The 24,587-nt window shown below is 34.4% G+C and overlaps 1 protein-coding gene across 1 annotated transcript; it reads left to right on the top strand.

Annotated features, from left to right (window-relative positions):
• The first annotated feature begins 75 nt into the window (after window positions 1-75).
• Window positions 76-14,011, top strand: LOC141486600 (uncharacterized). The gene is made up of 4 exons (XM_074184814.1): window positions 76-3,186; window positions 3,416-6,720; window positions 9,604-13,089; window positions 13,409-14,011. The coding sequence occupies exons 1-2, from the start codon at window positions 2,764-2,766 to the stop codon at window positions 3,602-3,604; spliced, it is 612 nt and encodes a 203-aa protein (XP_074040915.1). The 5' UTR covers window positions 76-2,763; the 3' UTR covers window positions 3,605-6,720; window positions 9,604-13,089; window positions 13,409-14,011.
• The last annotated feature ends 10,576 nt before the right edge of the window (window positions 14,012-24,587 follow it).

Raw genomic sequence — 24,587 nt, 5'->3', positions numbered from 1 at the left:
GTTATTGTCATAAAAGAGGCTGCAAGTGTGACCATGTTCATTAATGAACATAGTCACATATTCACCCATGTTTTTCTAGCCGTTTCTGGAAGAAATTATAGATAATACTAATATGATAATTGAACAGCCAACACAGTTCAAGGTGTTTTCATCACTATACAGGTATTTCAAATTCGACTTTCACCATTGGGATCTCAGAAACTATAGGAGAAATGAAGACAGTTGAATTGGAACAAAGTTGTGCATTCATGTGAGAATTTTAAAATTTTAGTTTTGTAAATTTAAAAAAAAAAAATTTGTTTCCTATTCTTCGGTTCTTGGTTCAAATAAAAAAATCTGACCGTTTTGTTTTTATATTGTTCTTTCAATGAATGATGATACAAAAAGTGATTTTTTCAAATCTTTTTTTTTTTTATCATACAGGTCATTTTATTTAGCTGATCCCAATTTGGTCTTTGAGAAAGGAGATACCTACAAGGTCGGTTAAATTGGACAAGTGTTTCCTATTTTGGGGAACTAGAATAATCACCTTTGAAATCGAGATTATCGGTGGTTGTTTTTGTAATATTTGACAAAAACTTGAATTGTCGAATTTCGTTTTTTGCTACTTGACAAACTAAATTTGACAATTCTAGTTTATGGCCAATTTTTCAAAAACAACCAATGATATTCTCGATCTAAAAAGAGATTATTCTAGTTCCCCAAAATAAGAAACTTTTGTCCAATTTAACTGATCTTGTAGATCTTGAAGATAACTTTAGTAGGATCAGCTGAAAAAAACTGCCTGTATACCTTTCCTAACTTTAAATTGTCCATTTCATTTTGCAACATGAATTAAATTAACTTATCAGGAAATATGAAACAAGCAGTTGTAAAATGCATTCAATTATATAATTTGAAGTAGTTTTCATTTTGTTTTCTTGACGAAACAAATCCGGTTTGAAATCGACTTGGCTTGGATCAGTTTATCATTGTCAGGAAAAACCTGCGAGGCTGTGACTTGTTTCAACGCGAAACAGTCTGAACTTAATAAAGCAGGATAGATTGATTTTCAAATTCAATAATAAACAATACAGAAAACAAGTGAAGTTAAAACTAATGAGTAACCATGACAGGGTGATTTTATCAGTACTTACAAACGGGTCATGCGGTCCTCAAACTGTCGAGGGGGAAGAACTTTACAAGGTTTAATAAGGCTTAATAAGGTTTCTCCTCCAAGTCGAATCAATCCCCGAAGTAATATCTATTCTTGTGTCACTCACACTCCTGCCAATCGTTCATGTGCGAACGTTTCCTTGATCTGCGATCATCACATAGACCCAAATATGAGCGTCGACCCACTCATTGCACTGCAAGTAACAATCAAATAGCAGGTCTGTGAATACGTTCAAGTTTCAAGAATACCAATTCGTTCCCTGTGATGAATAGCTTTCCAGGTGGTTAGAGAAAATATATAGGTAGATAAGTATACTTTATTGTCCAAGAATATTAGTTTCTTACTGACAAAGCGAAGTAATAAAGTGTATAACAATGAAATGTAACAAAGTTTTTTTCATATGGTTGATAACAAGTTCTGGAGATGTCATATTTGACGATTAGGTAGAAAATGATACTTTTATTTATTGGTGCTGAATTTTGTTAACTTATAGTTTGCCTCAGCGCGTTTAAGTCCAACTTTTAAGAACGCACATTTTAAGTTACCATGGCAACATCAGCAAATGTCAAATTTTTAATCGTTAATCAGATATGTGTACTTTGTAATATCAAATAAATAATTGATAACAGAGTTTTCAAATGTATTATTAAAATAATTAACAAATTTTATTTTCTCATGAATGTGAAAAGTAAAGTTGGTAATGTTTAAATAATAAAACTCCAGTTTTTGAAATTAGAGGAAATGCTGCTAAAATTAATACTGCTAACTTTCTTGTAAGTCAATAAGGTTTCACTTCCATTATGGAATTTCCAATGTTTGAAACATTTTCTTATTGCTAATACTCTCTTCAATGTTACAAGTCACCACAGCTCCCAATTCCCATCCTACTATTGGATTTGGTCTATGATCAATTGTCATGCCACTATTCGCCATAACGGTAGCGAACGTATAATCTAGTTCACAAGTGCCTTTTTTTCCGCCTACGGAAATATGAACGGGGTGTCATTCGATTCATAATAGCGTATAGATGATTTTTGAAAAAATTGAGTGCTGCTAGCAATATACACAATCAACTGAAAAAAATGGAGTTTGTTTTTTTGCAAATATCTCAAAAACTATTAGACATTTTTCAATTAAAAAAAAATCAACAAGAGAAACTGTAGGACCAATATTTATAATTTTCTCAAAGGACCTTTATTGAAAAAGTATTTTTCGCCTACCTCTATCCAAAGTATACATTTCCTGGCCTCATTGTAGGTAGCAAAGTCGTACTTTTCCTCACTAGGGAGGAAAAGTAAAAGTGACGTCATGGTACATAATCAATGAAATAATTTATACGGCATTGACAACCTAAACTATATTCTATTATATAAATATAAAGTTTACCGTTTATTTATAGAACAACCTGTATTTTGCAATATGGTATAAATTAGTAGGTATTTTAATTTAACGATTTTTTCATTGATAATTTGTTAGATTCATAGATCCATCCGGTTTTCGAATTTATGACAAATTTTATAGCATGCTATGGTCGTTTGACAGTTTCAAAGTATGATTCACCATATATAATAGGTATATATCTGTAAAATATTAAGAATATTTCAAAAATGAGTGATTCAAGCGATTTTGAAGATATAAATAATACACCACCGGATATTTTGGAACAAGTTAATGTAACGGTACAATCTTTATTGCCCCAAAAATCTAAAGATAAATACGAAAAACAATATTTACATTTCAAGCGATGGGCCGAAGAAAAGCATATTCGTATTTACTCAGAAAATGTTATGTTGGGATATTTTTCGATATTAGCAAATACATTAAAAGCCTCTACATTGTGGTCCAACTATTCGATGCTACATACCATGCTTCAAATAAAAGAAAATATGTATATTAAATACCCAAAATTAATTGCTTTCTTGAAAAGGCAAAACCAAGGATATAAACCTAATAAGGCAAAAACCTTCTCAAGAGAGGAACTAAATAAATTTTTATTAGAAGCCCCCGATAATAATTATTTATTAATGAAGGTAATATATTTTCGAGAAGTAAATATATTTAAAAAATAAAAGTTGAATATTCTAATAGAGCTAAAGCTTTATGCTGTGTTTATGATTCCGCAAAAGTAGTTTATTAGGCTCAGTAGCGCAGTGAGTTGGTGCACCGCTCATTATTCATGACGGCCTTGTAGTTTTTGGTTCGAATTCCAGCGTCGACAGTTTTTTTTTTTTTTTTTAATTATTTTTCTTTGTTTTGTAGGTTCTCCTCATTTTCGGAATTTCAGGAGCATGCAGGTGTGACGAGCTCCTTAAAATGGCCACTACAGATATTGAAGATAAAGGTTCAATATTAATAGTAAATATACCAAATTCTAAAACAAATATTCAGAGAACGTTTGTAATCAATGCTTCACTGGGGAATAGCCCTACGCTACGCGTAGGGCAGTAAACTTCATTCTCGGGAGGAAAAGTAACACTTTCCTCCCTTTTATACAAATAGCTATTCAATATCAGAAACAAGAATTGAAAAATATCAGGCACCTACCAGATAAATGAATGAACAATAATCCACTGTCAAACATTTTTTATCGTGATTTTCAAGTTGATTATGCATTATTAGTTAATTAACAGTTTTTTTCTACTTGGAAGTTGAACAACAAATCTGATTTTTTCTTTTTTCAGAGCTATTTTTGAAAGATCTCGCAACAGATTCTCGTTTGGAAGCAACTTTAAATGTGTAATTTTAAAAACTACACCTCAACGCGATTTGAGACGCTAAGACATCAGCTTTTTCAAGTGATTTGTACATCAAATTATCCTAACATTACTATTTATATACTACAGGTAACCATAATTGAGACTACCTCTAAGAAATTACCTGAACCTCTACATAACATACATGTGTTCAATTATGATTAATCATATATATGATTAATCATAATAATAGGGGTACTTGACTCAATTGAGTACCTAAATTTTGAATATTACTGGAGTTTTTTCCCAACATCAAACGTGTTTCCAAAAGTTCCAAACAGTGTTGGTGTCACAAGTACCTGAATTTTGTTTACATGGGCAATGTGGGTAAATACGCATTTCAAAACTGGTGAGTAAACTAGGTCGATTTGATAATTCCACAGGTTACATTTCTCAATGCTTATGCTTATGAATTTCCAAGGATTCCAAATAATTGAGTTTCCAACCCTTGTTTGCATAGTGCAGAATTTTCGTATCTGTTAGATTCGGGAACTTGTGGTTGCGTTCCAAGAAATGGTTTGAAATTGTCGAATCATTTTCACCTAGTCTGAAGGACCTTTCATGTTCAGCATACCGCTTTGAGAAATTTCGGCCACTATTGCACTCCGGACAAGTAAGCTTCAGATTCCTCCATCTTGTCCACTTTATCTTTGGCATTAAAAAGGAAATAAGATATTAACCTGGCATGTGGCCTGAATGCCACTTCCACATTTTTTTTTCTGAAAAAAACCGCAATTGTCTGTTCTCTTACCAAAATATATTAGAGTTACAAATTTCTTGATTTTTGATTGTTTGATCTGGGGGTATAATAATCTGTACAGATTACCGAGAACCGATGGTTCACCGAGTCATCAAGATGAATAAACCTCTGAAGAAGCCAGCCATTCGTGCTGGTGAAACGTTAGGAATCAGTTCCAAATCACGACGGCCTTTAAACCCGAATGAAGTAGTGTCCGACCTAAATTGGTTTTTACGACCGAAACCGAATTTCGGCAACGGTCTCAGTTTCGGCCGAAACCGAAACTTCCTTACAAGGATTATGTTTTGAGGCAAAAATAAGGAAAACATTATATTCAGTCAGTCTTTTTTTTCATTTTCAAATTACAACGTTATGCAGTCTTCGACATTTTCATTTATTGATAATCAACATAACAACCCCTTATTTAAAAAAAAAAATATTAATTGCACCTGTAGCTGTTTCTTACAGACTGCAGGTGAAATTAATAGTCTTTTTCTTCCAGTTTGCGTATACAGTTACTTATTTCAAAATTGATTACTTTCTTCCTTTCTTTGGAAGATTCCCACTATTTTTTGTATCAAGATGAAATAGTAGAAAGCCAAAAACTTTCTTTCCCAGGTACTTAATATTTTTGTAATAAACAAATTAGGTATATCACAAAGTAAGTCACGAGTCAGGAAATGATTAGGCACGTGGACCCGTAAAATGTCTTCGTCGCTTGTATGAAACTAAACGTGCCGAACATTACCGACCACAGCGCGAGAATTTCCGAATGCACTAGAATGAAGATTGACAATGACAATGAAAATCTCTGCCATGAAAGCCTTAACCAATTTACCTTGAAAATTCATAAGCATACGCATTGTTGATGTAACCTGCGAAATGATCACTGCAGTAACGTTATTTACAAAAAAGTGATGAAAAACAGACTGTTTTGTTTTTTATTTATCACATGTTATACTGTAGAATTTTGAGATTTTTCTTGTCATCATGTTTAAGCTGTGAATGACATATTTTGAAAACAATTTGAAAAATTGCGTTGAAATATTCTCGATGTCCACTTTGACCCACCTCTTCAGATGGTTCCACTTTGGAAACCTCTTGAGATTTCAGATGGGTCATTGTGAGCTTGTCGTGATCGAAAGTAATGACGTTTACCGTGGAACCGTGGAACGTGGACGTTATGTGGAACGGCCAAAACAAAAGAGCATTTTGATCGTTATGTAATCGCTTATTGCTTATAGTGGGACGCACATTTAGTTGGTCCATTTTCTTCTACGAGGGTGGCCGGAAAAGTGTTTGTTTTTGATCTATTCTACACCAGAGGTTCCGGTTTATCCTTTATATGAAGCACTGATCATGCAGAATTTAGTCAGTATTAACGCGCCTGAGAAAGATATTGTATGGTGAAACACGTGTTGAATTTTGTAAACTGATCAGTGAGAATCTCGGAATGAAGTGTTATTTGAATACGTTATGGATTTTCATCGATTATCGGCCCATTCCATCACCTAACGATCCTTTTTTCAACAAGATACCGTCAGGGGTACGTTTTCGGGCGGGTTTGAAAATTCGGCATTTTCAATTGTATGTTATAAAGATAATAAAGTTTCATTTGCAATTCCAAACAGTTTTCACTGCTTCATTGGGTGTAAACTGTACTTGCTGAAATCAGTAGGTATATTTCAAAACTGAGACATATGCATGTTCACTATTGGCTTTGCTTCGGGAAAACACTATCGCTCCACAAATTCCGGTCCTAATTGGAAGAATAAACGAAAAATATAACAAATGCTAAAACGTAAACAATATCCATGTGTGCCATCCAGGCGCCAGTTCTGATTTATTTGACACATCGCTGGAGTTTGAAATGTCTTATCTAATCTAAGATGAACACAATATGTAGGTAAATCAAAGTTAGAATTTCCAAAACGCCATCTAGGTCACATGGTTTGGAATTTTTAAATGATCACGCACATATTCCAAGTTGAGAGTCGGAAAAATAAGATTCGGAGATTAAAGTTGGAATTTCCAAGTTTTATCCTGGGATGTCTGAGATAAATCTCCATAAAGTGAGTTAAATAAAAAATATATTATGAGTAGGTACAATCCGACCCGTTACTTGATGAAAATTTTAATAACACTAACTATGATAATAATAATTATTGAATTTTCACAATGAATTTAATTTAAGTTTTTTTTTATTCACTCTATTGTTGCCCATAGAAAATGTCATTTTGACAACTCTGTAAAATTTTTGGTGGGCCGCACCCGCTGATTTTGGAAAAAAAGTATGTGTACCTACGTATTTTGACGTATTTATTCACCGCATTACCTTCACACCTTTTTATTTCACCTGCTTTGACATTTTTTCAGTTCAATAATCAACATTTTTCTTATGAAAAAAATGATTTACTAAATGATTCGTTTTTTGTGATATCCCTATAGAGGGATATGCTCCGTCAATGATAAAGTTTTTTAATAGAATAAAAATTTGATTTATTGAACTGAAAACTGACAAAAGAGATGGAGTAAGGTACGTGAAGGTGATGTAGTAAATAAATACTTGTGTTTTTCCATAGTCTGTACATTGCAAAAAGAAGGCTGAAAAGTAGCAATTTTCGGAACTTTGAAAGGCTGTAACTCCGGAAATAATGAAAAGCACATATTTTTTTTGGAACCTTGATCTACACGTCAAAATACGTGAGTTCACCTTTTTTTTACATCACAGGCTGCATCCTATCTGAAATTTTATACCGACAATTCATTGTTATCCATGAGACGTATGCACCGTCCCCTATATACGATTAGGATCTATTGAAATATTATTTTTTTGATGTGAAACATCTATAGTTGCACGTCAAACCGGTTGCTGGTGTGGCGACGGGTCGCCATGCATGCGCAAGCAACTGTGCGATTCAGGTTCGGCTTTACGCTGTCTCTCTCGCAACACTGAGCTCGGATACATATAGTGTATATACAGTTGTGTTACTAAAGACATAATCTGTGTTTTACTAAATGAATAATTTTTTGAAATAATCAAAAATAAAATGTATCTGACAGTGATAATTCAGAAGATGAAAGTGAGCATCCTCTTGCAAGTCATTAGTATGGTAATTATATTTTTGTATTTAATAATTGAAGAGTGCATTTATCTGTGCATTAGGTCCGCGTATATTTGGTCTGTCTCAAGGGCAAAATGGTAGATTGAAATTTACATAATTTTTCTAGCATATAACATTTTCAAATAATTTTTTTTTCATTCTTATGAAAAATAATGCACTAAAACACTTTCATGAAGAATAAATTTTATAAAGACTGGGCCCACCTTTATTCTTAATTTACATTAATGACCTATCGTCTATCAACATCCAAGGAAAATTTACTTTATTTACCACAATTTTATGGCATGCTCCTAACAATCATACGTTATATGAAGTTATTGAGAATGACATCACGAAAGTGAAAGACTGGTTTGACTCAAATCTTTTGAGCTTGAATTTATCAAAAACAAAAGTGGTACATGTACAGCCGTACATCTAAATTTGACAAAGAACCAACTTCGAAATTCCTTGGCTTGTTCATTGACAATAATTTAAAATTCAACAAACATGTAAATAGTTTGAAATCCAAGCTCTCTTCTGGATGTTATGCAATATGAGTAATTGCATTTAAGCTCGGATCTGCAGTAGCTAGAATGGTTTATCATTCCATTTTTGAATCCCATCTCCGTTATGGTATTTGCTTTTAGGGTGTGTGCTCTGTCACATGCCTATTACTGATACAAAAACGTACAATACGATGCATATGCAAAGCCAAGCCTGGGGCCTAGGCCTATTTTTGCCTCTAACAGAATCCTTACTCTGGTCTCCTTATTTATATATGAGACAATCTGCCTTCTCTTTAAAAATAGGAACATGTTCAACAACTTGGACAAACCAAAGATTCAGCTTCAAATTACCACTGCCTTCTTCGACCCTAGTTAAAGATTTCATTATTTACAACGGTTTCAAAATGTTCAATCACCGTCCTCAAGCTATAAGAACCATAAATGACCTTAGCACTCTTAAGAAAGAGTTGAAAGACTTGCTTTCTGCGAAACATTATTATAGCCTATCAGAATTCTACGATGATAATTTTAATTGAGTATGACTAACTGTAATATCTACGGTATTTTATTGACTTGATTCAATTTAGTTTAAATTCATTTATTTCATTTTATTGACCATCTTCTTATATCCTGAATGTTTGTACATAAGGTTATGTTATTTACATGTCTCTTTTCAGTTCATGTTATCACTTACTTTTAGTGATTTTACTTTTGTGATTTCATTCATATGAAAGCACAAGCCTTTGTCAATAAGAATTCATTATTCAGACAATAAAGTATGTTTTGAATTGAATTGACTTGAAAAATTGTGAGTAGCGCACGAATATTTTTCTTATTAGTTATTAACAAGAAAATCAAAAAATCAATTAATTTTTCTTATGACGGTGGAATTTATATTGAAACATTCATTATTGCTATTTATAATTTAGGATCTGTTTAAAATCTGTTTTTTCGTTAACCAGCTGTCGCACCCCTACGAACGACAACCCTCAAAAGTCGAAACTTGTATGAGCTAAGGATTAACGAGGTCTTACCTTTTAACGTGTGATTCCTATAGTAATATAATTCCATAGTAATATATTGCAATAACTAACTAAGATTCTTGATAAATTGATGGATGTAGCCGTTACTACGTGATAGGAGATCATAATGAAAAGGAAAATTTCTATGTTTTTTACCACTTTTAATTGTAACTAATGTTACTGCAGTTTTGTCCTATATGGACATTCTCAAACTAATACAAGAGTTTATTGTATTAAATTGTAGTGGTAAAAAACATAGAAATTTTCATTTATCTTTTCATTAAGATTCTTGAGTTTACTAGTATATTGAAGCTACATTTCAGTACCCAACAACTTCCACAGGGGTCACAAAATATTATTGAAACTGGACATCATCAAGATCAGTTAAACACAAGACATAGGTACATTAATGTTATGTAAGATTTAAATAATCTAATAGTATCAGAATATACACAAATTTTTATTTTAGTTTCTATTAACATTCTATAGACTGCATAATAATAATATTCAACGAAAGTCATTTTTTGTGGAGGAAAAATCAGTTTTTTATCGACCTTTTTTGGGCATTTGTTACCTTCCACAATCTGAAAAATATAAAAATTATAATGGAGAACTTAAAACAAGTGTAGAAGGGTAAACTTTTTAGTTTACCCCGATAAGTTACTGCGTAAAAATCAAAGTATTTTTCACAAAGAAAAATCTTCTATTTATTAGTAACTTGTCGCATTTAACAATTTTGCCTATCAAAAAAATTGTTAAGAAATAATACAATACTTATCTTTTACGTTTCGGAGGCCAAAATCTGCTTCCGTCTTCAGAATTGGACAAAAAATTCTATATATTCGCAGTTATTCCTTTTTGATTGTTTATTTCTTTACTTCTTCGACAGATGTCAAATCTAAAACAATTGTGTACAAATTACACATTAAAAAAAAGAACTCCTTTAGTGAGTGGAAGAGAGAAACGTGTAACGTCATCGACGCAGAATGGAACGAGTATCGTAGCGATTAAAGCGTGGAACTCGGCTCCCTTAGTACTCCGCCTCACCAATCGGCCCTCTTGCGACTCTGCCTCACTCCTCGGCCCCCTTGTCACGTTCCAGTCACGTGATTTTAATTAAAAAAAGTTCGTTATGAAATTCGAACCCAGGACGTCCGCGTGGTAGATATAGTCTTTAGCCTCTACACCAATGTAAGACATTGAAAGTAACTGTGAATGATTTTTTAGCGTTAATTTTTTTCGGGGCCGAAATTGACTCATTGACTTGACCGTTTTTTTTTATTTCTGTAGACTGTAATCATCATTATTATGTTGAAGATAGGAAAATATACTTAGATTTGGGAAAGAATTAATATTTCTTGTAAAGATGTGTATGTGTGTTTAAGAGCGAGAGACGCGTGTGACGTAATCAAGGCAAAGAGAGATGGAGATGGTATCGAGGTTATACGCTGCCAATGCCAGCATGGCAGGGTCGGCGTTGCCGGTTGTACAATAAATCATTGTTTATGGGGCAATGTAGCGTTGCCGGTTTGAAAATGAAGGGTTAGGAATACGACTGTGGGATGTCTCAAAATACATCATTAAAAGAAAAAACATGACGTCGAAGTGTACAGGCCGCGTCAAAATATATCATTTAAGAAAAAACATGTCAGTTTAACAGAAGTCTAGCATTCCAACATGCCAAAAGGGCACTAATTCTCATATATTTGTTAACGAAGTTAGCATCATCAGGAGAAAGATGACACCCAAAAGTGTCGAGGGGTTACGGGTTGTGGACTCAACGTGAGGACAATGGGGGAGCGAAGTATTCGACAATGAAATTTCAAAATACGTTGTTTTGCATAAGTTTCGACCGTTTTTGCGTGCGTTTATTCGTTATCGTTTCGTCGTCATTGTCGTAGCCATTTTTGTGTTTGAATAATTGTACACCATTAGTCAGTTACATTCATTATAAGATTGGAAGGAAAACGATGTTCTGTACGTCGTTGGTAAACAAAAATTAGTAATATAATGGCATTCACAGAATACAAACGTAAAGTAGAGGAATTTGAGAGACGTGTCCAACAAATAAGTAATGATATTCAATTATATGAGGAAAATAAAAAGGTTCTTAAGCAGTTGAATAATTTACACATTCAAGACAAAGTGTTCCAGCCTCAGAGTGTAGTGTAGAATATGTCGCCAACGATGCTGAAAAACAAAGTTTGTACTTCCGACTACAATAATTTTTGTTCAATATGTAAACGTACCGAATTTGGGTGAAATTCCAAGGAAATATGCGTGAAGGCTAGTGTTTATAGATGTAAACAATGGAAATCGATTCGTTCCACATCAGTCAATCAGGGTCAGTTAGCAGTTTTTGCGCAGGCGCAATTCCAAAGAATACACCATTCAAATGTGAATTGAAATTGATATTTCAAGATCTTCGTCATTTAAAAACAAAATACTGTTGAATTTGTTCGAGAACACGCAACGAGGCAAGAGAAAAATAAGTCACAAATGGAATTTGACGTTTATAAAGTTATCATAGATTCTAACGATGTCAGCATGTATTTTGATTAGAGTTGTACAACAATTATGAAATTTAATAAAAAAATGAATATTTTGATTGAAACAGTACATTTTTTGTTTTATTTCAAGTTGGTAAGAATATATAATATAGGTATGCAGAATTATCGCTTTCACTTATCGATAAATCCAGACACGTGGCTCAAAGCGATTAAACAAAGTCTCTTTGTTTGATTGCATAATATGTCATCACCTATTTTCCTATACTTACCCAAGGTGACATTGATCACTGTCACTGCTGAATCAGCAACCAGAGATATGCAGTTCTCAAAGCGACGAAACAAAGGCTTATTTGATTTCATAATTTGTCATCACTTATTTTCCTATAAATACCTCATGCGAGACGAAATGATGAGTTATCAGTTGAAGGTGATACCAGTGACAAGTGCAACGATTTCATCTGAAAGTAAGATTTTTTTATACGTTTTTGACTTTTTCTCAAATGAATTTATTCAAATTTAATTTAAATCGAAGGTGCTGAGAGTTGTTGTTGAATTATCATTAAATTTCCAAAATTTTTCTCAGATTAATTTACTTGAGTGTTTTTTTATACATACTCTTTGAGGGTTAACGTTTTTTTTCAATTATTTTGTAACACAAAATGGTTCAGAGGTATTTACGTATTCCTCAAGCCAACCCTGGACAACTATTTTTATTCTACATACATCAATTGCTGATAGTTCTCAATCTTTAATAATGAATAAAAGATAAGAACCGGTAATTGCTGACATCCATTTTTCTCGAATACTGTCTCTTACAGTAATTGTTGTATCGTACAATTTGTTTTGATGTATTATTAGATGATAGCCTCATATAACCGGGAAACTTGATTATAAATTTTACTCGAGAATCATCCAAGCTGAATAAGAGTTTTTCTCGTATTTTATTTATTTGTCTTTGACAATGCCATAGCTTGTCTATATACACATTTATAATGTTGTAAACAGAAGCTCATTTTGTGAGCAGCTAGTTGAATAAAACGCATAGTAAGTTACGAATAACTTCCATTCATGTTGTCGTTTATTGAGAGAGTGTTCGTATAATTTGAAACATTACTTGTTTTTTTTGTTTTTGGTTTCTTGCAGATGCATTTCTCGCAGTCGTAGAGAGGAAACCAATTAACAAGAACAACAATTTGTTACCACACCGAGTGACGGAGGAGTATCACCCCCATTTAGAAGAATTTTTCATAAGGAAAATACGCTGTCGTGTTGTTTCATTTGAAATTGTACGAAATTAAGGTTAGTACTGCTTTCACATTTTTTCTTTGTTCAATATATGTGTAGAGTTTGTGGTTGTATACTATATTTTTTGTTCGACTCAAAAATTTTTTCATTCATAGATATGATCCGCATAAAGAAGTGTTTTCAATATTTTTTGTTCATTTAGAACGTGCAGAATATGTGTTTTAAATTCGTTGTTTTGAATGACAGTTGATTTTTTTAATTATAAATGTAGCTCGCTCATTTTTCACAATCACTCCATGAAAAACATTACCCCCCCTCTTGAATTTTATTTTTCTTTGGTGTATGTTTGTATTGAAGATTGCATTTATTTCAGAACACTACATCAACGTGTGCAGTATAACTTCAGAGTCATCTCAACAACTACATCCAAAATCGTTTCGGCAACCTTTCCAGAACGAACTTTAATCTCAACAGCTTCCAGAACCATCCCAACAGTGTTCACAGAACGAGATTCAATTCTCTGCAGTTTCCAAAACCTACTCATCACACCAAAAATTTCATTTGTGAACAAAATATCGGTGAGTCATGTCAATAAATAAAATCCAAATGATTGATTTTCCAAAAACCAAGTCGGTAATTGATAATTATCTTTTAGTCATTAGAGATAATTAATCAGAGTATATTGCCAGACAAGCTATACAATTTATTAATAAACATATAAGGAAATGCGTTTCAGCTATGAAAAAAATGTAATTTTCGGTGGGGAAAAAAAGAAAATTATTACAAAAATTGGGAAATTGAAACGCTTCAAAGTGATTATCAAAATGATAAATAATAAGCATATAGGCTTAGGTTTGAAGCGACGAAGTTCCAGGGTAAAGTGGCAAACTGTTAACAATATTTTCAGTCGTAGAGTAACAACGGGGGTAATCATCAATTTAACTCATAAAGATCCTAAAAAGTTTCTAGACGATGCTTTTTCATTATTCAAACGTGAGATTTCCAAAATTTCAAAACAAATGTCATGTCTCAAAATTAATTTTACATTTTCAGGGGATTTTATGAAGAAATCGAATGATGGGGAAATTGTTGATCGTAAATATTTCAGTACACCAAATAAAGTTATCGATTCAGGTACGGACTTGACTGCTTGGTACAATGAAAACGCTGTGGATGTTTTATTGAATAAATTAGGCGAATTTGAAGAACAACTGTCGGGGTGGGCTTTGAGTAGAATTCTTTTGTTGGAAGTAACAATTAATAAATAACAGTTCTTCTTTCATTCCAGTGCCGTAAGAAATCGCAAGAAAGCAGGCATGCAATAATGTACGAAACGATGACGGAATGTGCTTCTTTTGGAGTATTATTAGCGCCTTGTATCCTGTAGCAATAAATCCACAAAGAGTGTCAAAATATCCACACTGTTCTACATTTTTGAATACTACAGGGCTAAATACTCCAATGGACTTACATCAAATTTCAAAATTTGAAAAACTTAATTATATTTTTGTTAATGTTTACACTTTGGAATTGAATCAAATAAAGGAAAAATCATTTTATGTATTTTCCAAAATTGAACGATTATGAGGCTCCACCTATTAATGATATGACAAGACTGAAATTAAATTCCATTATTGTTGGATCAAAGACATGTCCCGATTATTAAGTAGACAACTGACAAAAATTGCAAGAAAAAAATCTTTTGTGATAGATGCCTCAATTATTTTTCAAGTCAGCAAGAATTAAATGTTAATACTGTTTTGTGCGAAAAAGTGAATGATTGTAAAAATTTCTTTCCTACATACGATGATGTGGAATTTCGAAATTATGTTTATAAACAAAAATGCCCGTTTATAATTTTTGCTGATTTTGAGTCACATATACCTTTCAATGCAGGCTACTACTTCAAGTGTTCCTATGACGACAGTCTTTCTTATTTCAAAAGCTATCGAGGTGAAGACTGTATGAAATGGTTTGCCGATGAGTTTTCTGATATTGCAAAATTTGTTGAATCAAAGATAAAGAATATTGAGCCGATGACAATGCCTTTAAATAATATCGGTGCTGCAACGACTTGTCATATTTGCGAAAAAGCGTTCGCTCCCAAAGATGTTATTGTGTACGATCATGATCACTATACGGGGGCGTTCTGCGGTTTAGCGCATCAAGCCCCTTCTAATGTCAACTTTCGAAAATCATTCGTGGTACTTATTACTTTTCATAATCTTTCAGGTATGACAGTCACTTCATTATCAGAGATATCGCAAAAAAAGGCTGTGTGAGCATACTTCCCTCAAATAAAGAAAAATACTTTTCCTTTACACAGAAGGATGCTGAAACTAAAATTCATGGGAACATCGTTGGATGAATTAGTATCCACATTGGATCAAAATTATTTGGAAATTAATACCTCCTTCCTTCTCACCAGGAAGGGGGTATTTCCATATGATTATATAGTTAACATGGAAAAATTGAACGAAACCGAGTTACCACCACGAGAAGAATTCTATAATAAATTAAATGATGAATACCAAAACAGAAGAGAAATATGCTCATGCACAAACTGTTTGGGAATCATTCGAAGCTACAAATTTGAGATCGTATGCGGACCTATATTTGAAAACAGATATTTTATTACTGGCAGACGTTTTTGAAAATTTTCGTCAAAAAAGCATGGCAACTTATGGGTTAGACCTCGCATGGTATTATACTATGCTTGGGTACACGCGGAATGCCATGTTGAAGTATACGAAGTGTAAATTACAAATTTAAAAAGACATTGACATGATAAGGGGCGGAATAACGGTTTGTTCAAATAGATATTCTGAAGCAAATAATAAATATATGGAAGCATACCATCCCGAAAAATCTTCAAAATATCTTTTATATTTAGACGTTAATAATTTATATGGGTGGCCAATGTCAGAATTTTTACCTTACGACGGTTTTCAGTGGGTGGAAAATTTTGATAACGATGTAACTGAAATTCCTGACAATGCTTCTGAAGGCTACATATTGGAAGTTGACTTGGAATACCCTGAGAGATTACATGATTCACATAAAGATTTTCCGTTTTGTCCAGAGCATCAAGCACCACCAAATTCCAAACAAAAAAAATTAATGGGTACCCTGTATAATGAAGACAAATATATTTTGCATTATCGCAACTTGAAACAAGCATTGAAAAACGGTTTGATTCTAACCAAAATTCATAGAATTGTGAAATTCAAACAATCTGCATGGCTGCGTCCCTACATCGAGTTGAATACTCGTCTAAGGGCTGCAGCCACCAGTTCTTTTGGCAATAATCTATATAAACTAATAGTAAATGCTATTTTTGGGAAAACGATGGAAAACATTCGGTTACACAGGGTGGTCAAACTTGTGAATTCCTGGAACGGTCGTTATGGCGCCAAAAATTTAATTGCGAGCCCCCGATTTCAGAGTCGAACCGTTTTCGATACAGACTTGGTGGCTATTGAATTGAAAAAGACTGAACTTGTTTTCAATAAACCCCTGTACATCGGAATGGCAATATTAGATATTTCAAAAACATGCATGTTTGATTTCCATTACGATTTCATGGTGCCCACTCTAGGTATAGAAGATTGCAAGTTAATGTATATAGATACAGATAGCTTCATCTACGAAATAACGTGTGAAGATGTCTATTCAGAACTCATTAAAAAGAACTTATCAAAATTTGATACTTCCGATTATTCGCCCGATAATAAGTTTCAAATTCCACTTGTGAATAAAAAAATTCCTGGGTGGATGAAAGATGAAGCAAATGGTAAAATCATCACGCATTTTGCAGGGTTACGTTCCAAAATGTACACCTACAAAGTACAGGGTGGAAAAGTTATCAAAAAATCAAAAGGAATTCGATATTTGATTGATTGATTGATTGATTGATTTCAAAGATTATATCGGTTGTCTCAGACATTTTGAAGAAAAAATATGTGAGCAGTTTACTATTCGATCATACGCTCACATCGTTTTCAGTATCAAGCAGGTGAAAATAGGCTTGAGTCCACACGGCGATAAACGAAAATTAATCTCCAAATCATCCGACACTTCACCTTGGGGGCACTATAGCTTGAAATGAGGTTATCATTTGGATTTCATTTCTATTGATGTGATTCATTGAAAAATATTATCCTTGTTTGAATATGACTGATAGGTGCGTGACTGCAAACAGAAATATGTTTGAGTATTTCAGTTTTTGTATACTATTTATTATTGTACATGTACACGTTGATATTTTGTATACTCATTTATTGTTGTACACACACGTTGATATAATTTGAATAAATATATATTGAAATTTTGGTATTTTATTACATCAAACAACTTTTTAAAGCTGAATTTTTTTCCACCTTATACATTAAAGAAACAAATGTTACAACATTTTCTCATTTATTACATAAATCATACACTATTTTTTGTTTATAATAAAATAAATATTAACGTAAAGCATTAGCATACAGACTATCTAGAGCTGAGGCTTGACAAAAACCTTCTATGATTTCTTCCAAAGTTAAATTAGTTTTATTTTCACGGAACCATGATTGTATTATATTGAAAACATCTCGATAATAATCACAAAAGTTCAAAGCATCCATCATAGCGATACGGTCAGAGAGCACACCAGGGTGAGTATTCAGGATCTCGTTTACATCTCGTTGAAACAGCTCCATGTTTGTGGTGTCCTTGGAAATGGAAACTTGTTTGGTATCACTTTCGATGTACTGTGTGATGTAAATGTAATCCCCGCAACGTGTTATAATTGGATCATATTCGTCTACATATCCATCGATTTGTGATTCAAAGAAATTTTTCTTTATTTGTTGCACGATGTCAATGAGGGTCGCCCATTCATAACTTGTTAAATTGATGGATCGAATGGAGAACTGCTGCTTCAAAATTATGCATGGGCTGAAGTCTCTACATGGACTTAGGCCACATCGAATTTTATAAGATGACATGGGGAATGCCATCAACAGCAATTGATGTTCGTTTCGAGCGGCCATTTCGTATTGCTCCAACGCATTGCATTCAGAGTTCCATTGTAATCTTCACCATCTCTGTCGAACATTACTTCAACTTCACTACCGTAACCACTATCGAGAGAGATTTTCAAACTGAATATCCATCTGTGTTTGCATGCGCTCTTATAGCTTCAGATCACGTGATCCGTTTCAGATATTGTGCGTTTATTAAACATACAAATATTTCTTCACCAAAGGCCCTCCCAATACATTGTCAGTGTGCTTGTTTTCCATAAGATTCTATACAAAATCGACATTTTCTATCCAACTGTTGTGTTTGTTATCGAAACCCAGTCATTTAACGTACATTTTACTATCTTTCTTCCTCAAGACTTTTTCCACGAGATATATATCAGGATTTGCATTTTTTTGTAATTCTTCCCCATAGAAAGCACACCTAATAGGTGCACCATGCATATCTTCTAGCATAAAGGTGGCGGGGTTGGTAATATTGACTTTGATAATTTCGAAAACATGTGTCGCCTTACTGCTTCGTACAACATCATCGACTTTGAATTTTCTTGGTCCAGATATTTTCAGATGGGTGACGACTAGAATCAGTTTGAAATTTCGATTTTGGTGAGCGAACGATCTCATCTCAGCCAAGTCCATCTGCCATAAGTCATCTATTCCTTTGATAACTGTACGGCGTCGAGGATAATTTTTTCTAATTGGTTTATGTAGTTCGTTGACAAGTTGAATCTTGTCTTTGGAAGTCATGACGACTGATGGTGAAGATGTGTGAACCCCGCTCTTTTATTATGGTTATGCTTAAACTTCATTTTTTATCTTTTTGATTTCCTTGATAGTAAATTGTACCTTGGCTATATTCGAATTTATTTCGGTGATTTGTTTGGAGATGTCACCTTGAAATTTGGTTAGTTTTTCATTTACTTGGGTTATTTCTTTTTCGTGTTGCTGAGCTAGTTGATATATAAATGAAGCAAGTTCTTTATCGGTTCCATCCACATACTTTTTATTAGCAACATCGTAATCAGTGGTGGGGCTCTTCACATAAAACAATTTCACATCATAACAATTAATATTACCATCACGAGGTATAATGCAACAAACATCCTCCAGAGGGCGTTGGCAATTTTTGCTTTCTGTTACTGTCGCTACGTCCAAACTTATCAATAACCATTTTGAAAATAATAATGTATTGGAGAACGTAGTGTATCTTATAGAATAATTTTTGCTATTGAGTTCATTCAAAATGGCAATGATTTCATTGTTGTGTGAAGTATTTCCTGCATCTCGAGAGGCCAGCAATAATTTGAGACGTTCGCAGAGCTCGTTGGGATCGTCCCAATAAATGTATTCAATGGGTTTCGTATTGAATGTCATTGCAAGAGGTGACGTTTTGGGTAGACATGATGTCATCATAGTAGTAGTAGTAAGAGGTGTTTTAGGTTGAAAAAACCCAGTACCAGTTTTACGACGATTTCCTGCTGTAGGAAACAACGGTTTGATTATGTTGGTGTACTTGTATCTCTGTATGCCTTCAAGATGCCCAGCCGAATTGTTGTGAGCGCTCGATAAATCCAAAATCTTTTTGTATACATTCAAATCCTCAGCATTATAATTTTCAGGCATGTCGAGAAATAACAGTTCATATATACCGGGTGTTCCTTTCCAGTGATACCCAGCCAATTTTATGTATCCGCTACGCTGGTCAAAATCGATTTCCTTTTGGCCTAGGAACCATTTTGAAGATACCCCATCATATATGAGACCGTATACTTTGTCGATTTCCTTGTCATTTCCCCAATGTTTGTTAATGAACGGTTGAGACATTATCGGATATTGATCGATATATTCTTCTAAAACTTGTTCATCAATGCCTGACGCAACGTTGTCGTCTTGTTCGTCTTCTGCATACCCACTAAAGACGTTTTCATCATCATCGTCATCCTCATATATATACCTGCAACATGTACGAGGGATTGGAATGGAGTCGTTTCAGGCTCTTCCACTGCCTCTTGTTTGAGTTCGGTTTTTGCCTCAGTTTTCAATGGAGTAGTAGCTGATTGTGTTGCTGTTTTATTCGCTATTTTCCCCAATGGAATAGACAGAGGTTTGAAAAATCTTTGCAATGACTCATCTTCTTCGGATTTACCCAATTTCAGAGCCAAATATTTTTTTCGAATGATGCGTGCAATTTCGTTGATTTTATTCTTTCGAATAACATTAACTTCTTTGCTCAAGGGTCTCATGATGGTGAATGATACTACATCACACACTGTGTATACTTATATATTTGTCGAATCCTTGACGATAACGTTCACCATACTTATCGAAATCTTTCATTATTACAACGGTTCCATGTCGATGTTGCCAACATTCGGCACACATTGTCTTGAATTCATCGAAAGACATGTCGGGAGAGACGTGTTCATCGAATACATGTTTCAAATTCATTTCATCCTGTTTAAAAAGTACAATCATATTGCAATTGTCTCGTATCAATTGTTTGGGGATTTTTGAATATGTCTGACAAAGATAGGCGGCATCAATGTTCTTATGCCTACATACAGAATAATATTCGCGAATTTTCTGTTGGCCATCGCATGCGACATCATCGAAAATGAATATGGAATTTGATTTGGCTTCGTGAGGGCTTATGATATCCTCATTTTCCCTGAACGGATAATATCCCAACCCCTTGACTTTACTGAAAATGTCTTGAACCACTTGATATTTAGGTTGATACAATGATTTTGAATATATGTAGATATTTTCAAATTTGGCGCCATTCGGGTGGAATAGCAATGTTAAGATAACGTTTGTCTTTCCATAACCACTCGGCCCACAAATTATTGCACGAAACGAATTGGGTAATAATATACCATGCTTCCCAACCACACTACTATAGTTGGCTTCATTCAAAAAGTAAATTTTCAATAGGTAATGTATTGTCTTGTTGAACGACTTTCATGATGTGATGTTGGACAATGAGTGCGCTACGGTTATAAATAAAAACATCACAGTCATCACCCAATCATTCTCAATGTTGACTTACTCCGGTGCAGGTGTCGTCAATTCGATTATCAATAAGCTCCCATTTGAATTACATTTATCTGGTTATCAGTTTTGCGGACCAGGCAGCAAATTGAAAAAGAGATTGGAACGCGGTGACACCGGTTAAATCCTTTGGACGAATATTGTAAAGATCACGATATCGCGTACTCTCAAAGCGACTCATTAGAAGACCGTCATAAAGCAGATCAAGTGTTGGAAAATAGAGCTTGGGAGCGCGATGAATCGAAAGACGCTAGATTTGGTGAAAAAGATGCAGCTTGGCTCGTAAGTACAACAATGAAAGCGAAACGTAAGCTCGGCATGGCGTTGTCCTTTCGACGTAATATGCTTCAAAAAATTACTAAAAATTGGAAGCCACATCCTACCAATATTAAGAAATCTAGTGCTTCGGCTTTGCGAGCTGCTAAAATGGCATTGAGTCAAGCTGGAGGACGTAAAATCGTACGGATACCTAGGATAATACCACTCATACCTATATTCGCTGCCCTTTCAGCTTTGGGTTCGTTGGCAGGTGGAGCAGGCGCTATCGCAAAAACCGTAGTAGATGCTAAAATGCCAAAAAGAAACTTGAAGAAGATCAACGTCACAATAAAGCTATGGAACATTTAGGTTCCGGTTTGTACCTCGATAATTTGGTCTGTTCCTAAAGAAACAACAGCAACGCAAAGGGCGAGGTCTCTACTTGAAAAAGCAAAAAAACTCCTACTGAAGCTACCCCATAGAGCATTATACGATTCGGAAATTCAAAAATGTGCCCGTCAACTGAAAATTCCACATTTTCGTGGAGTCTTTATGCGCGACACGTTGCCAACTCGTGGTCCTCGGCTGCGAGAATGTGCTGTATTGAACTTGGATTCTCGATTGAATAAAGGCACTCATTAGGTAGCTTACATTAAAAACGGCAATGCTTTCCAATATTTTAATGGTTTTGGTAATCTCAAACCTCCAATGGAATTGGTAAGATATTTTGGAGGGGGTATAACGATTACATATAACAATGATCAGTATCAAAATTTCGACCAGAGTAATTGCGGACATCTGTGCTTACATTTTCTGCTCCATAATGTCTGCAAAAATGGTTGGAGATAAATCTTTGCGAGATTTAACCGATACCGAATTGAAAACTTTATCGAATGACTATTTGATTGAGAATGCTGAACCTTGGGAATTATTGGATATTTGGCATAGCTTACCAAAGGACTACCAACATCGATTTGCTTTGCAGATTCGTTTACCATATTTCATCCATTACCGACATGAGGTACCACCACTTACATCAGCTGCGTCATCGCTACATCGTATTATGGTCTTGTGAGCTTACAAATAGAATGTTATTATTGTAGAAATAAATGATTTTGATTCAAAATGTTGTTGTTTTTTCAATCATTATTTAAGGAGATGTCATACTGACATTGTATCAGTCATGTCCATGATATTAACGCTAACGAGTCGTTCTTCGACGCTCTCCAATCAAGTATTCAACATTTTCCGAAAACCGTAAATCGATGAGTCCATACAAAAGGTAGAGTGGCGTACCTACTATCCTTATGTCAAGTCTTTTCGCAATAACGATGTTATTGAAATCAACATCAATCAGTCTGATTCCTACGATTCTTTGTACGATAGTCTACTGTTCATCAGTGGGAAAATTGAGAAGACCAAAGGGGACGGTAAGGTGTCATTCGTGAACAATGCTGGCGCTTTTATGTTTCAATTTGCTAGTTATGAGCAGAGTGGTAAGAAATTGGAAGCAGTTCGTGAACTTGGAATTGTTGGTACTGTTAGAGGCTTTCTCATCTACACCGACGAAGATATCAAACACTTGGCCACCTCCGGTTGGACTTTTCCCAACAATACAGGCGTCATCAATTCAACTCATCTAACATTCAACATGCTCATACCCATCAAGCATTTTTTGAATATTTTCAACGATTATCAATGTGTTTCCTACGGTAAACATACCATTAGATTATTACGAGCTAGAGATGATAGCAACTGTTTCAAAATAGAAGAGAGTCCTGCTGCACTAACACCGAAAACGGAAGTTAAATTGGAAATTGAAAATATCGAACTGAAAGTTAAACGACTCTTTCCGCATGGTCAAATTGAATTGCAAATTTTGAAAGATATCCAAGCAGACACTCCTATTCTGATACCGTTCAGTAAATGGAAACTTAATATGCTGCCTGCTCTCACACAGGGTGCAAAAATGAAATATGGGTCGTCAAGACTTCCTCGTTCCTCGAAAGCCCTCGCTATGTGATTGTATGTTTCCAAAAAAATGTGATTACACTAAAGTCAACAATGATCCAACAATATTCAATCAATTGAAAATCACCAATATAACGCTCACTCTAAACGGTGAGAATTACCCCAAGGAAAATATGCACTCGAATTTTGCAAAAGGGAATTTCTCGCAAGCTTATTTCAACTTGTCACAATTTGGTCTTAGCTACAAAATGACCAATCAACATAATCCTCTTCTCACTTCCACCGTCTTTAAGGACAAAGCTCTCTTTGTCATCGATTGTTCCAGAAGGGATGAGAGCATCAAAAGTCCCAGTGTTGATGTAAAACTTGAAATCGAAGCATCCGAGGAATTTCCTCAAAATACTAGAGCCTATATGAAATGTTAATTCTTTCCCAAATGTAAGTATATTTTCCAATCTTCAACATGATAATGATGATTACAACTTCCATAACATTCTACGGAAATGAAAAAAAATGCGGTCAGGTATATAAAATGAGTCAATTTCGGTCCCGACAAAACTTTCGCTGTAAATACCCATCATTCGCAGTTTATACTTTCAATATCTTACGTTGGTGTAGAGGCTAAGGACAATGTCTACCACGCGGACGTCCTGGGTTCCAATCTTATAACTATAAACTCTTTTTCATTAGAATCACGTGACTGGAACGTGACAAGGGGGTCGAGGGGTGTGGCAGAGTCGCAAGAGGTGCCGATAGGTGAGTCGGAGTACTAAGGGGGCCGAGTTCCATGCTTGAATCGCTACGATACTCGTTCCGTCCTGCGTCAATGACGTCACACGTTTCTCTCTTCCACTCACTGAATTTCTCTCTGAAATACTTACCAGCGACTCATGACCTTGAAGTGTGCTCGTACATACGTTGTTCATCTACTAATAGAAGATTTTTCTTTGTGAAAAATACTTTTTACGCAGTAACTTATCGGGGTAAACTAAAAAGTTTACCCTTCTACACTTGTATGAAGTTCTCCATTATAATTTTTATATTTTTCAGATTGTGGAAGGTAACAAATACCCGATAAAAAATAATAATTATGTTACGTATGAAACTTTTGTCTAACATACTTCAGTTATTATCGACCAATTGTCACAGTAATACACCAACAGAGGTTACATAGAATATATTTATTACTAAAGTCACTGATTAAAAGAATTATGTTGTCACAATTTGAAATAGGTTTTTGAATTTTTC

This window comes from Leptinotarsa decemlineata, unplaced genomic scaffold (genome assembly GCF_025532065.1).
Source record: "Leptinotarsa decemlineata unplaced genomic scaffold, Ldec_3_MD MMD2_tig00026358_RagTag_RagTag, whole genome shotgun sequence".
In the NCBI taxonomy this organism is placed as follows: Eukaryota; Metazoa; Arthropoda; class Insecta; order Coleoptera; family Chrysomelidae; genus Leptinotarsa; species Leptinotarsa decemlineata.
The sequence above is the reverse complement of the archived record's forward strand: the minus strand, read 5'-3'. Positions and strand labels throughout refer to the sequence as shown.